Raw genomic sequence first — 15,275 nt, forward strand, 5'->3', positions numbered from 1 at the left:
TGATGGCACAGAGCTATTAAATAAATTGTGCTAGTCATTGCAGGCAGCAGCAGCAATGGCTGCTGTGAGTCAGCTAGCCCAGCATCAGTTCCCCTCTACTCCACTTCTTTGTTCTTCTGAAGTACAGTAAATAAAAATTGTTCCACCGCCAATATTTAGGGATTGAAACCACCCTGCAGAAAATTTGCATCAATGTTGCCCTCACGTTAATCTTTTTCCTGGTTTCTTCTTTTTTTTCCCAGGGGCAACTGAGCTGGCACCACACCATGGGCCTCAGTGCTGCAGGCACACAACCCTGCGCTCACAGGAAGGCAGGTGATCAGCAGAGCTGGTCAGGGTATTGCAGCTGGGCAACCTCACATCTCAGAGGAGCTTCAAGCAACACTAGACCAATCTGGGGAGTGACAGCATGAATTGTGGGTGCGTGAGGGTTAAGGAAGAGAAAAAGGGCTGTGGTCCCACTGGCTTTCCAGTTCCCCTTGAAGAAATCATTAGTACCATGACCAAGAAAAGAGAGTAAATTCCAAGCTGAAAGAGATCTGTTACCCTGACAGACACACACACACAAAAAAAAAAAAACAACCAAAGAAACAACTTTAGGCAGTTTTGACTTTTCAGATAAACTGCTCCATGTGCCATTCATTCCCTCCTCCCTTACCCACAGTTTTATACAGCAAACAGCTTTACCCTTCCTGCCCAGAGCTCCATTCCAATTAGCTGTGGGTTGAAGGGAGGCCACTACAGCTACACCATCATAAACTGGTGTAAGAGAAGAAGGATCCAGGACCTTTGTCATTAAAAGCTCAACACTGGCCTTACTGATTTCCATGGCCAGCGTTTTCCCACTGAATCTTCTTTGCTGTAACTCACAAAAGTAAAATAAATGCTCTGCAGAGGTAGTATCTGAGTTTGGCCATTATTTTGTTAATATATGCACACAGTGATAGTTACTGTTATTAACTAAATAAACGAGCTTTATTCTGCTATTTTAAAAGAGGTAATAGCCGCAACCTGCATTAAAAATAGCTTTCACGCTGCAAAAAAAACAACCAAACAAAACACCACAGGTAGTGGAGGAAACACCACAGCCTACAACTTTTCTAGAACCACACACCAGTTTCCCTGATCATAATAACTCTTTTGAACCCTCACACAGTCCAGGGATCTGCATGCTGCTTCCAGCTCCCCTTCACAGAACACATGATAGTAACGGTGGAAAACAGGGCTGAGTTCTTGTGATTCCTTAGAGCCAGCTGGAAACACCACTGTATCAACACTTTCCCCTTTCTTTTTAGCGCCACCTTTCAGGTGCCAGGGAACCAGCAAATCCTGAGAGTGAAAGGAGGTTCGGTTAGTGTGAACAGGCAGTCTGGAGTGTGCGACTGGTTTTGCATCACAGCCTTCATCCTTCAAGTCATTAAGGAGTCGGTCAGAACATGCTGAGTTTTGTTTGTTGCTATCAGGCATTTGATCACTAAGCGGTCTCTGGGCCGAGCCAGTATTGATTTCCTCCTCGTCTTTACTACCATTCTTTTCCTTAAGGTATTTAGACTTCTGGTTTTTGTATTCTTGTTCCATTGCCCAGACATAAATGAGTGCCATTCCACCAGGTCTTAGAAGCCGAGCTAGTTCACGGATAGTAGCCAGTCTCCTCTCCTATAAAGGAAAAACAAGGTGCAAAGCTAGTACATAAACAGAAAGACAGGAGAATGGAATGGCAGCAATTCCTCCTTACTGTCCCCTCCCCCCAAAAAGATACTATAAAAATCAGAGGAATTTTTCCCACTATTCATTTTCATTCCTAATATAGCCCATCACTATGTGCAAGCCAAGACATTTTCCTGAACACAATTCTCTGTCCATTTGAAAACAGTGCTGTGCTGACCAGGATTTCTTGGACATATCAGCCCAGCTGGAAATCACACACACCTCTTCAAGAAGGTTTTTCAATATCTAAAATCCCAGATTCAGATCTACCATACCTGATGATACATACCCTAAGTTTTCAGCTGAAGCAATCAGATTTATAGCTTAAACACAGGTCCTCTGACCACCCAAACAAAGATCTGTCAGCCTCCTCCAAAACAGACTTCTTCCTACTTTTTATATTGCATTTGGAAACATTCCCTTAGGCCCCACCTCAGATTATGGCTCCTTTGTCTAGGAGCTTGATAGAATCGCAGAGTTCCTGCCAGGAGAACCTTACACAGCCCAGAGATACAGCAGACTAGCAAGTACCTCCCTGTTGTTCTTTGCAGATGGACAATGAAGGCATAAAGAAAAAAAACCCTGAGATCTGCTGAATATCTGAGTCAATCTCTCTTGACTCCCAAAGCAGAGCCCCCTTCTTCAGTGTCATTAATTGTAAGCAGACAGAAATGAAACACGAACACCTAGATCAAAGTGCCAGGAGAAGCTACGGCATCTGACAAGCAGAGGCAGAATATGAAGAGAAAGTTTAAGAAACAGCAGCAGCACAACAGCTTAACTCTGCTCTGACAACTGTTTACACTAAGTGCAAACCTTCTGTTCCCCCCCGCCCCCGGGTTTTATTCTCCCCTTTCGCTTCCATGAGCCCAAACTAGCAGTTTTTTCTCATATTAGTAGCTCTGCACAGCAATACAACAGTACAGTGTAGCACAGAGAGGGGTGACTTACCGCTGTTGAGAAATGGTGGATTACAGCAATAGAGATGCAGGCGTCACAAGAACCACTGCGGATTGGCACCGACAGAGCATCACAGACAAAAGCCTGGAAATTTTTTTCTCCACAAATACCCACCAGGTTTTTGCTGCGATCACAGCCAACCTATAACAGAAAGTGTACAGTAGTAGAGCCATCACAGTCTCCTACTGAGGTAACACATTTTATTTTAAAATAAAAATGAGAGCGAATGTGAGCAAATAGCCTTAAGTAAGAGGAATATATGGTTCCCAGGTATAGACAAAAAAATGAAAAACAAAAAACCAAACAAAACCACAAAAAAAAGGTGCTTACTTAAAACAAGATGGCAGACTGGATATCAGACAGTTCATTATAGCACCCTGATTTTGAACCAGCTTAAGGCAGAACAGGTTTCAACCTAACTGTTCCTCAGACTGGCTATTAAGGTATCTTTAAACCAGTAAAATGAGAGATGACCTAACCTCAGTATTTTCTTTTCCTTTTGCCATTTGTTGCCTGAATTTTCAAGCAGCCAAATACTGAACTCATGAAAGCTGAATGTACAAGTGTAAACAACAAACTGGTGCCCTTGGTGGCATCACTGAAGTATTTTGCACAGCTTCAGTAATCACCCAGGTTTCGTCATTTCAGCAAGTGCTCAGGTACAGTCCTCTTCAACCTCAGTATCACAAGCCACAAAAATTTAAGCGCAACATCATTTTCCAAGGTTCTGGACAGTCCAAATGACGTGACCCCTAGGAACCATTTTAGAACACCTCATAAAAAGTTTCTTCCCCCACCTGGAACTTTGCCCAGTGTCCAGGTCAATGAAGGTAAGAAAAAGCATCTAAAAGAGGTTTTTTACATGCTTGCATAAAAACAATAAATCCAAACTGATCAAGACCCTTCTAAAAGAACAGAGTGAGGCATGCATCACCCTCGTTTCATGTCTGCCCCACACATTGAACACTCAAAGCAAAGCCCTGCTATCAAGTCATATCTCATACTCAGCCTGCATGAGAATATTGAATTTATTTTGTTTTCAGTGATCAGCAACAAGTAGGTAGCAGAGAACAGATTCAGAATCCCAGATAATTACTGCTGACAGTGTTTACTGCATTTGACACAGAAAGAATACTTAACCATCCTTGATGCAAGAATAGCAAACAACTTGCTCTAGTTAATCAACCCAGCAGAGACAACAGTACTGCTAAAATTAAAAATCTCTTTTGCAATAAAGGAAAATCAAAGAAAATACATTTATTTGCCATCATAACTTTTCATTTTACCCGTTCAAATCATTTCAGCTTTCAGTCTACCATCACAGTTTTGCAGAAAACTAGGATTCTGTTCCAGTCATACGTCCTGAAAGCTTCCAGGTGAGCTGCTTGCTTAGTCAGATCCCTGACTTCTGGTTCAAAGTAAATGAAACAGTTGTGAAAATGCCAACCTGACAACCCAAGATAATCCTCCACAAAACTAGTGCTATGAATATGTACATATTGTCCTGCCAATTAGCTCTAAACAGACCTGAAGAGATCAGGCCTAGCGTTACTTTCTTCCCATTTATTCCTTGGCCTCATCTCCACATTTACTGAAGCACTGAGTGAACACTGTTATTTATGAATAAAAAAAGGAAACTCTTGTTTTCTCGAGAGTAAACATAAATCCCCATCATTTCACAATGGAAGCCGACTGAAGTGTCTTTAAATTACTCTCATTGTGGAATGGATTTAGCTGACAACCTGCATGTTAGAGATTCCACGCCTCATTACTGGGGCCTTCAACTATTTTTGCAATTAAGACATTAGCATGTGGTATTTAATAAAACTCAAAGAATGAAATTCACTGCTGGCAGAAGGAAGGGGGAAGAACACTTGCAGCTTCCACTGACAACAAGCTTTCCCAGAAAGAATTGTTTTGGCCTTGCATGGCTATAGTAAAAACGGGCTGGATAATGGAACTCAATCCTCCCCTCCCAAAATGACCTTGAAAAGGACACATTATATGTTGATGAAATCCACTGAACTGAGAATGAGAACAAAGGCATGACTGCCAGAATGTGAAGTCCTCATTTGCATCTAAATTATGTCAAATAATTATGAAGTCACGCTTACTTGTATTGCCATACTTTTTAAAGTGAATCTCCATCCAAAGCAAAAAGATTCTGTTTTGCAATGAAAACTGAGACCTTGAACTGGATCGCTTTGAATGCACAGCTGCTCTAAAACAGGTATGTTAGGCTACAACTTTCAGTTGTCTTAAATGTAAACATTGTAATAAGTGCTACATATATATGCGTAAATGCTGAACGCAGGGAGTCGCTACAGATATGCCTGGTGCTGGAGCTAAGCAAATTTAGCATCCTTACTAGAATTATCTCTACAAGATATTTTAGAAGAATTACAATCACCACATTCCTACATTTGCTACTTTACAGGAAATATGCGTTCATTAAAAAACAAAATACATTTGTTTCAGTCTCTTAGAAAACAATAAGCTAGCAAAAGGCAGCTAGCTTCCGTGGTGCAATGCCAGCTTACAGGAGAAAATGAGCCTATCTGTGATTTTTATGAGCAAAGAAAACATTTACCGCAAGGGGCAGAGACCCCAAACTCAACTTTTCCCAGTTCTTTTACTAACTTATTTTTACATTCTGAAGCATGAGGAAGCTTTGATGCAATGAAGCTTCATTTATAGGAAACGGTTCAAAGGAATGCTTTAATTTAGAACAGGTTTATTTTTCTCTCTCTATTAAAGATGTAATCAAAACATTTAAAAAATGTTTTCATTTTTTCAATGTTTTCAAAATACCTGGAATGCTTTAATTTTTGCCAGTTTATATCTCTAATTCTGATGCTTAGCACATGATACTGTCCTTGCTGACAGCTCTTCTAGAAGAGTGGAGAAAGGTAGACAAATTGCTATTAATTCAGCATCCAAAACCAAGAGAATCTAGCACATGTCTGGGTGAGACACGTTGTATACATTTTTAAGATTTCCTAATTTCTTACTATCTGGGATTCTTCTCAATCACTTCTTATAGGTATTTTCCCAGTTTTCCAAAGCAAATTCCTTGCTCAAACCTCCCGATTTCTCATATACATCTCAAATAGCATGGCTGACTATTCAGCTGAATCCACCTCTTAGAAAGTTGCTCCACACCTTTTAGTATTTCCCCAAAGGAGGTCGGCTTCTCAGGTTTCTCAGGCTTTATTCCAGGCAGCCATTCATTTCCACATCCATTCCACATCCCTGCCTTTTCAGCAGGTACCTCCACCCCTCTCTTCACTGCTTTTTGTGATGTGGACAACGGCTCACAGGAACGCCAGAGTAGCCACTGATACCTATGTACTGGGCCTCAGAGTTCACTTAATTTTTAACAGGACTTCAGGCACTGATTTTCATTGTATCTGAATAAACACTAACTGCATCCAACTCTTGTTTTAAGCCAGGAAATCTGTGTTAGTATGGGTGCCTCTAACTCCACAACTAGAACCCCAAACACAAAACTTATGAAAGGGGCAAAAGCACATTGTCATTCTTGCATACACCACCCTCTCTTTAGGGTGCAATGGGTAATGTAAACTTTTAGACTAACTGAAGTATCAAAAAAGACTAAGATAAAAGAGGATAAGGGAAGGGAGAAACAAATTTAACAGCTGTGATTTGTCTGAGTTTGCAGCAGCTCTGGAGCAGCTTCCTGGGAACGGGATAACACAGGCAGATATCCCATCCCACTCCTTTGCATTCCCAGGCACCTCCACCGTTTCAGCCAGGAGCAGCTAAACTAAGTTTTATAAAATCCATTTAATGCAGTGGTTTAGAATAGATCATTAGCAGGCAAAAGACACTGAATAAATAGCTTGCTTTGTAATGGTGCTGCAAATCTGCAAGAGATAAATCCTCTTGCAAACTTAACTAAAGATAGGTAAAGACAGGTCAATGTTGCTCATCATTATATATTTTCTTTCTATGTTATCTCATTATAACTAACACTGCTTGGTAGAATTAGTTCATTTAAGTATGTGGAAACCTGATTGATTTGGCACATTAGAAACTGATGAAGAAAACAACATTTAATTCTGAAATCCAGCCACCAAATGGAATTATGTGACTCCCTGGAGAAACACCTCAGCTATAACTGATAGCATGAGAGCCTCAAGGAACAAAATTACATTCCAGCAAATACATATATAGGAAGAGAGACACCAGCACAGCCACAGCAAGACAAGTCTCCCTGCTCCGGTTGGTCTGAATCAGGCCTTTAGCATTCCTTTCACGTAGTGTTTTGGTTTTCCATTGCGTACAGTCAGGGTGTCTGTGGAAACAAAGTGCTACGTCTAAAATGTGAAGTTCATTTCTCAATGACAAAGCATCAGAATCGGCATTCACTCTGGTTTTGTGTTGCTGTTGCCCAATTCCCTCTCAGCTCTTCTCACCCCCTATCTCCCATCATTTTAATCATTCCTACTTATTGAGTGAAAAGGGCAGGAAAGGTTTCTCTGCCTCACCCTCCCATCACTAAAATACAGTGAACTGGCTCCAAATACACTTCTACAAGTTAGTTTTGTCCTTCCTGCTTTTACCCACTACACTAAGTCCTTCAGACAGGAATCTGTTCTTAACCAACATGGACCCACTGTAACTAAAACCCACCTACCATTATACAATGATACCACAGTAAATCTTCACCCTCTCTCTTCCCCACACCCTGGCAAAAATCAAAATTTTACACAGTTCCAGCGGATCCTAGTTTGGGACTGTAATGCAGAACACAGAGATGCACATCTCGAAGCAAAATGCTGTCTGTCTCAGAAAGTCACGCAAAATACAAGCAACATTACCAATTACCTTTGAATGACAAGCACTACAGAAATAGGAATGTCTCCGTAAGAGCAAAAGCATTTGGGCTCCTACATTGCCATAATTTTTCTTCCTACTATCAGTATTCTGGCAAGGAGAGTAATTTCTTTCCATATAAAGGAAAAATATCTACCCAGTGGCATTTTTCAGTTGTTGGTTACTGGACTTCCCACCAGTTTAAGTTCAATTAAAACTGTAAACCACAAAATTGAAAGGCTTCAGTGTGTTTCACTCACACCCTAGCTCTGCGAGGATGCTGAACATTCCTGTGGGGATCTGGGAGACAGAGCTAAAGCTAATACAAATTGATAAGATACATTGCAATAGTATCCACTGGCTCTGGAATGAAACCCTTGTGGTGATGGGGGAATGGGTAAGGCTGAAACATAGCACTCTGTAAAAATAAAAGCCCTGCTTACAGGTATGAATATTAAGCTTGAAAGCACTTAAATATAAATTGTTAAAATAAGTCCCCCAAAAAAGGCTGGGTGGGGAGGCGATTGTGGAAGAAAATAAAGAAAAACCCAAGCAGAAAAAAAAAAAGGCAAAAAACCACCGCACACCTAAAACCACTTCTCTCTTTTGCATTCATTCGAACAATAAAAAAGCTGGGCAAGACAGAAAATGTAATCTGAAATTTTATTAAATTCAATCTTTCTCCAGTCTTTGTCTTAACTACATCATATTTGGATTCCATCTCTCGCTCAAACATTCTTATTCTGAATTTGTTTGTCATGAAATTGCTGCTCTCTCACTGTGTCAGAATAATGCAGCCATTACAGCACTGTCATTTTCATTGAGTGTAGCTGGACTCGTGCATTTCATTGTCACACAACCATACTGAAGTAGATAAGGCTGTATGTAATCATCCAAAGAAACTGAAGTAAATAAAATAGCGCAGGCTATAGTGGAGACATTTTCAGACAGTGCCTGAAGATTAAAACCATCAACAGAGCTACCTTAGCTTTGATCTCTCATTAGTGCTGCTACTTAAAGCACATCTAAAAATGTACAGTAACCTTTACCGCACATCACTTCACTTCAGAAAGTGTTTTCCTCAGGTTTTCAGTATTTCTGAGTCAAAACACACCAAGCTACATGGCTGTACTGACAGTACTCTGCTCAACCCTTAAATAACTCCTAATTTCACAGCATTGCTTTACTGCTTCTTTCCCAACAGTACTAGGCTAAGAGCTCCAGTGCACTGTCCATAAAAACTTACTGAGAGACACAGCAACTGCTGTGAAGGAAAGGCTGCAGCAATTTATTAAGTTTCTGCCTGGATTTTATGCCCCCAAGTCAAAAGGAGTAAATGAGGGAGGAAAGGAAACTTATGCCCTGCATCTAGAGGGCACTCTCCTTATCCCAATCATATACCTGACACACAAAGCATATTCTTTAACCCTTCGCCCTTGGATCCATGCCCAACCTGAGGTAAATGGAAGCAACCCAATATGAGAAACAGCCTTGTATAATCAGATCTTTCTGTTGAGTCCAAATAAGAACCCAGAAGGACAACAAAAAGTGGACTGCTCCTTTCTCCCTCAGATAAAAGGAATGGTTGAACAGGCTGATTCATCCAACACAGTCACCATACCAAGGAGATGGGCTACCGGTAATAATACTGATACATCCCTTACACTTGCTCTACAGTACTTCCTGTAGAACAGTACTGCAAGGGAATAGAGGTAAAAACCCCATTAAGGAATATACGAGTACTGACTTCCCATTAAGGGATACACAAGTACTGATTTCCCACAAATCAGAATCCACAAAATAAAGAACTGACCTCAGTCACTCCCACAGTCACAAAAATAGCGAGTATTTAAAGTAGTACCTTGCTTCAAATAATAGCCATTACCAGTTGCTTTAGAGGAAGATGTACAAAAAGTCATCAGGACAGTTAGCCCTCTAAAAAGCTGACCATAAGAAAAATGTCTTGCTAAGTCCTGTCTGCTGGCACTTTCCTTCAGGTCCAAGAAGGGTTTGTATTAACTACAAACTAAGTGACCTTATGTCTCTTAGAAGAATTTAACCCAATTGCTCACTATGACTGCTCCTCAATGCTTGACTTTCTGGCATTTTGTGACAGGAAGGTCCATCCAATAAATGGCACCAAATGTGCCCAAAGTATTTTGTCTCCTCAGCAGAAAACATATTGCTGAAGTTTAACATGCTCTCAAACCATCAGGTCCCCTTGGATCATCTCACTGTCCTCGCTAGCAGCAACTACTCACATCCGTGCTGGGTGATCTAAGTGACACGCACTGATAACCCTTCATCAGTACTACTGAATGACATCCAGCAGTCCTACCTTCCTTTCCTTCATCTCCAAACCAGTGCAACACCACAGCATTCCTCTCACCTACGATAATTTAGTTCTCTTAGTCTTTTTGAGATACCTTGTAAAAGGTTGGTGGTTTTTTTAATATTTTAAAAAAGATTTTTTTTTCTTTAGTTTTAATTAAACAAAAAAAAAAGAAAACAAACCACCGCCGTATACACCAGTTTTTCTTTAACCACAATTTGGCTGACATATAAAAATAAATACAGTAGAAAGAAGGAGTCACATCCATCCTCCTGAGACTCTGTGCTAGCTTGCAGATGAAAATAAGCAAATACAAAGTCTAGAGTTTAGCTCCAACCAAGAAGAACTAGTTGTCACCAGTAGAAAATAAAATGTCAGGGGAAACCAGCTGCATGAAGCAATTTGCAGATTCTGTTTTTCAACTGTCTCAACTGTTTCATTAAAAGCTTCCTCCCTTTCACTGTCATTTTTCACATTTTGTGTTTCTCCTGCAGGCAATATATGAAATGAGGTAATGCCTGAAGTAACAGGAGAGGGACTGGCTTTCATTTGACTGCCAGTAGATAGGTGAGATAGGTGATCTTTCTTTCCCTTCGTTGGTTAACTGTGGGCTAGAGAAAACAGGCTGGTGCTGGCAATTTCTCAACACGGCATCCTGCAGAGATTTTGCCTTAAAAGCCTTCCACAACCCTACAGAACGGCAATTTACCAAATTCATTCTAGGACCCAGTGACCTTCACGGTACCCTCAAACTTTTCTCCTCTCTGGTTACGTTTGCTGACTTTTCCTACAGGAGTCAGGAGTGAAAGACTGAAATATACTGATCATTAATAATTATTTTCAGGCTACTGCAGTCAGGCATAAACATGCCTACTTATAAATCAGTTGATTTTGTTCTAGCTTATAAGAACGGTAATGGTAATAAATCCATTACAAATACAGACAAGGCTGTAAATAACAACTTATGTTTTATAGCTGAATATAAATAGCAGGACAGAAACTCCTAAAACAGACAAACAATTCTGACTTTCATTATTAATAATTAATGTTTTGCCTTACATAGAAGTTTTCAAGTCTGATGGATTTCAAAGTGTTTCACAGTACAAACACATGAAAGAATCAGACAATTCTGGAACAGGGGAGAGCAGATAGCATAATGCACACCTCTCAAAGATTTCTTTTGGGTAAAAATAACAGGAAGTTTCACCCTTGCAAACAAGTCTTTGAAATATTTGAAAAGAAAAAAACCAACAAAAAAAACAACAAAACCACCTAACTCTTGGTTCATATTTGTATGGGCTTCATGTCTCCCTGGTAGGAAGAGGAAGCAGTAAAACTGGCCTAAGTACAGAGTGTGAGATAGGGAAGGTGATGAAAACCCCAGCAAGAATGTCGTCAGAACCATCTAAAAGTAAAGAGAAGGGAGTGAGAGACCAGAAACCTGTGCTGAAGTTGAGACTCCCCCATGAATTTTATGTTGGCATATTTACTGGGCCTATGCACAGAGCCAGAGGTGAGACAGCCAAACATGACATCATTCACAAATGAGCCATGCCACCAGGCCAAAAGGGAAGTGAAAAGAATATGAAGATTTCAGGGACATTGCATCCCCCAGCCAAGTGAAAAACTTGTTGGAAGCATTCAATCTGCCCAACTATTTTCCCTTTTACTAAGCTTATGCAACAAAAAAAAAGGCTAAAGTATCCATTACAATTTTTCAAGCCACTGCACCCAGTACTTGGGTTTTTTTATTAATATATTTTGACTTGCAAAGCAAAAGTGGCTTTGAAAAAAGAAAAGGGTAATAACGCACATAGCGAATGGATGTACAAACCTAACACAATTGGTAATTGATCTTGGATCAGGAAATAGCTTTCTGTGCTTGGCACTCTTCCCACAACTGAAGCTCCAACATGCTACAACTGCCTGATGGAATAAACACTAGTACCAGTGAAAACAAATTACAGTAGCTACTACTTACCATGTACAAATCCTCGTTAATGCCTAGATATTTCCCATTACCACAACCAACATCAGCCACTATTGACCCTTTTGGTAGTGACCTGAGAAACTCCACAATTCGGGGCCATGGGCTATGCCTGGTACTGCTGAAATGTGTGGCAATTTCTTCATACACCTTGTGTACATATTCCTGCTCCAGCACTGAGGCCTCCATCTCATTGTGGGGAAATGAAGGTTGTACCTGTCTTTGCTGTCCTTTCTGGCTGTCACAGACAGATGGGTAAACTAGATACAGCAACAGATACACAAAGAATAAGATTTTTTTAAAAGTCATTCCTTGTTGGTTACACTTATTTAGCAAAATAAAATTAAAAGTGAAATATTAAAATGCAAAAAATGCTTCATCCCTCCTTTACCTTTTAAAAACTTAAATGTAGGTCAAACTGCAGAAGTGTTTGATGACCTTAAAACAAGCAACCTGCCCACATGTACCAGAGACTGCTTGCAGTGATCACTCACCCTGCTATGTTAATGAGGTTTACGTTTTCAAAATTGAGACAGTGCCCCTAATATCAAAGATCATGACATCACTGCAATTCAGCCTCCGAAATTCTGTTCTGAGGGCACAAATGGTCTTCAATTCCATGTAATTGTTGAGCCACATTCCTATTATTACTTGTACTGCCTTAAGGTACTTACACGGCTCTGTCACTGCACATCTCACTGCTTCTCCTTCCCTAATGTACTTATTTTCACAAAATTACAGTCCCCTTCAAATAAATAAATCAACAAAAACTGATGGGAGCCTGAAGAATAGTAGCTACTTCTATTCTGGTACATTATTCCAGCACCTGATGTCCCAATGAAATGCAAGATTCCAGATTACTTGCCTGGCTCTAGAGCAATCCAGATGCCTTCCTGTACAGAGAAACTACAGCAGCCAAATGGATGCAACCAATTCAAGCCCTATAGTATGCCTAACCCAGAGGACTACGAGGCTACCAGGTTGGCTACCAGGACTGCCAAAACTACCCAAAGGGATAAACGCGTTTGATTAAAAAAAAAATGCTTACATATTGGTGATAAATAACAATTTTGACTTGAAGATCACCTCAAGACACTTACTGCAATTGCAAGGGCTTCTCCTCACTTTCCTGAATGTAAATGATGTCCTTGTTTCCCTTCGATTTAGAGTTAAATCTCCAACATCAGCAGTGATTGTTCCAACTTTCTGCCCAAGCTCAGATGCTTGAATGACATCATATTTTCGGGGTGTAATCCTAAAGCAAAGTAAAACAAAATAAAAGAATAATTTGCATCAGAAAAAAACCCCAATTTATCTTTGTAAGAAGGCACTTGTTAAATACTGTGACAAGTGTGATTACAACATGCTATTTAAGGTACTGCTGCTTCTCAGTTTTCAACTTACTCAATATCAGAGGAAAAAAAGGTGCTGACACATAAACTAATGACATTAAAGTCATTAATTAAAGTGTTAATTAATTGCAAGTAATTACATTCCCCCCTTCCTTCCATAAAGTTTGATTGTTTGTTTTTCTAGGACTTTATCTGAGATAGATTTGTTAAAGATAAAATATGGGCATAAAAGCATAGCATTGGCTGAGCTCTACATTAGCAGACTGAAGTTTCATATTACAAACAGGCCTCTCCAATGAATTCTGCTTTGCATAAGAATTACTTTTCCATTTATTGACAACAGAAGATCCAAAGAAGTAGCATTACTAAAATGCCTAAAGGGAGAAACCCTGCTGTAGATCATCTTTCCTGGCCAAAATCTATCTATCAATCAAGCAAACTGGGAGCAGAGCGTCTTAAGCTACTTCTGGATTTGGCACTGATCTTAATAGAAAAAGAAGTTTCTTTGCAAGGACAAAAATCATAAAATGAAAGTGATTTGGAACTTTTTTGGGGTTAGAAATGTTTCAAATAATTGTATGAAGAGATTTAACTATGAAAAAGTACCAAACCCAGGAATTTTTAATAGCTCTACAAATCGATCTCTCAAAGTTGAGAAGAGGAAAATGAGGAAGTAAAATGCAAAACACAACATGAGGGAAGAGAAACAGCTGCACCCACGTGTGGCTTCCCAACAACTGCACGCGGGAAAAAGTAGATACTCTCAGAAAAAAATGGAAACTATTCGGGGAAATAGCTCAGCACTTCAAAAGCTGTTACTGTCACACTGAAACACTTCCTGAACTTACGTCATCAAGTAGATTAATGCAGAAACTTCCTCAAGGAAAAAAAATCTCTAAGGAATTGTCCTCTCAGTGAAGCCCCTTCAGAGCTGCTGACTTCAAAGTACTTGACTCCCTGCAGGACAAACTCTTGGTATAAAACTGACTTCCATATTGGTTGGCTGAGTTTAACCCTCATTGGTTAAGCCAGAAAGGGGGAAAAAGTGCTTACATCTTCTAATAAAACAGAGCATTCAGTCTCATCTCAAATTTCTATTGAAACTTTTTTGCAGGTCACATGAAACCGTTGACCAGTGCCTATACTTAACCAAGAAGAATGATCTGAATGCTGAGAAGGCAGCCTGCAGTCTGATCAGCATTCCCATACTTTGCTGTATGCCATCTTTCCTACCACAGGGAAGCTGATCTCTGAGCCACAGGGAAAAAGAGGGCAGGCCGTTTCTGTCTGGAAATCAGGAAGCAGCACATTGATGCTCCATCTAGATGTTGCAAAAAGGAGACATGGTGCAGCCCCAAAGGCAGTCATGGAAAGGATGGGATCTAATAAAGAGCAATCTTGTTCACAGCAGATAATGAAGCTATGATGAAATCATCAGCTGAAGACAAGCAAGACTCCCTGGACAGGAGAACTTCAAATCCTGGGCTTGCAGATTTTCTATTTGATTTTCTTTTGTACCTGCAGCAATAAGCTAAGCATAGCAGCTAATATTTTCAGAAATAAGTCTTCTTTTTCAAGATTCTAGTTTCAACCTACATAACTTCCTTTTGCCTATACTACAAGCATGAACTCCAGACAAAGGCTGGGCTAAAAACAGGCTTCCCAATGTCAGAAATAAAATGTTGCACATCTTGCTTGGCACAGATTTGTTCTACTACTGTAGTGTCAGGAATGGTGCTTTGCCAGGTTACCCAACCAAAAATGAACCTCATCAGAAAAAGACCTCACAAATGAACCTCACCAGAAAAGCTATAATTTTGCTTTCACCTATGAGACAGAAAAAGCACAAATCTTTTGCTCTCCTTGATGACACTGTATAGTTTGTTTCTCTTTCAGACAGAACCAAACAAAGAACATTTTCCTGTGCACTTCGATTAACAGGGTCAAAATGAAGCCTCTCATTGCCCTGGCATCTAAATATACACTCTGAAAACATTTCCAAAATAATTCCAAAATTGAACATTTTGCTCTCTAATTTGACTTCTGAGGAGTAGATAAAAGGCATCACAAGTGATGTTCAATACATTCTGACATTATG

At 40.0% G+C, this 15,275-nt stretch overlaps 1 protein-coding gene across 5 annotated transcripts in view; it reads right to left on the reverse strand.

The window, feature by feature from the left end:
- Positions 1-951: 951 nt before the first annotated feature.
- Positions 952-15,275, reverse strand: part of ALKBH8 (alkB homolog 8, tRNA methyltransferase) — a 51,173-nt gene continuing 36,849 nt past the window's right edge. For all 5 annotated transcript variants that reach the window (XM_075082265.1, XM_075082292.1, XM_075082259.1 and 2 more), the window contains 4 exons: positions 12,926-13,080; positions 11,820-12,085; positions 2,659-2,808; positions 952-1,656 (listed from right to left, as the gene is read on the reverse strand). In XM_075082265.1, the coding sequence (XP_074938366.1) occupies positions 1,090-1,656; positions 2,659-2,808; positions 11,820-12,085; positions 12,926-13,080 (1,138 nt within the window). In that variant the 3' untranslated portion in view covers positions 952-1,089. The remainder of the gene's footprint in view (positions 1,657-2,658; positions 2,809-11,819; positions 12,086-12,925; positions 13,081-15,275) is intronic.

Source organism: Phalacrocorax aristotelis, chromosome 1 (genome assembly GCF_949628215.1).
Source record: "Phalacrocorax aristotelis chromosome 1, bGulAri2.1, whole genome shotgun sequence".
NCBI lineage: Eukaryota > Metazoa > Chordata > Aves > Suliformes > Phalacrocoracidae > Phalacrocorax > Phalacrocorax aristotelis.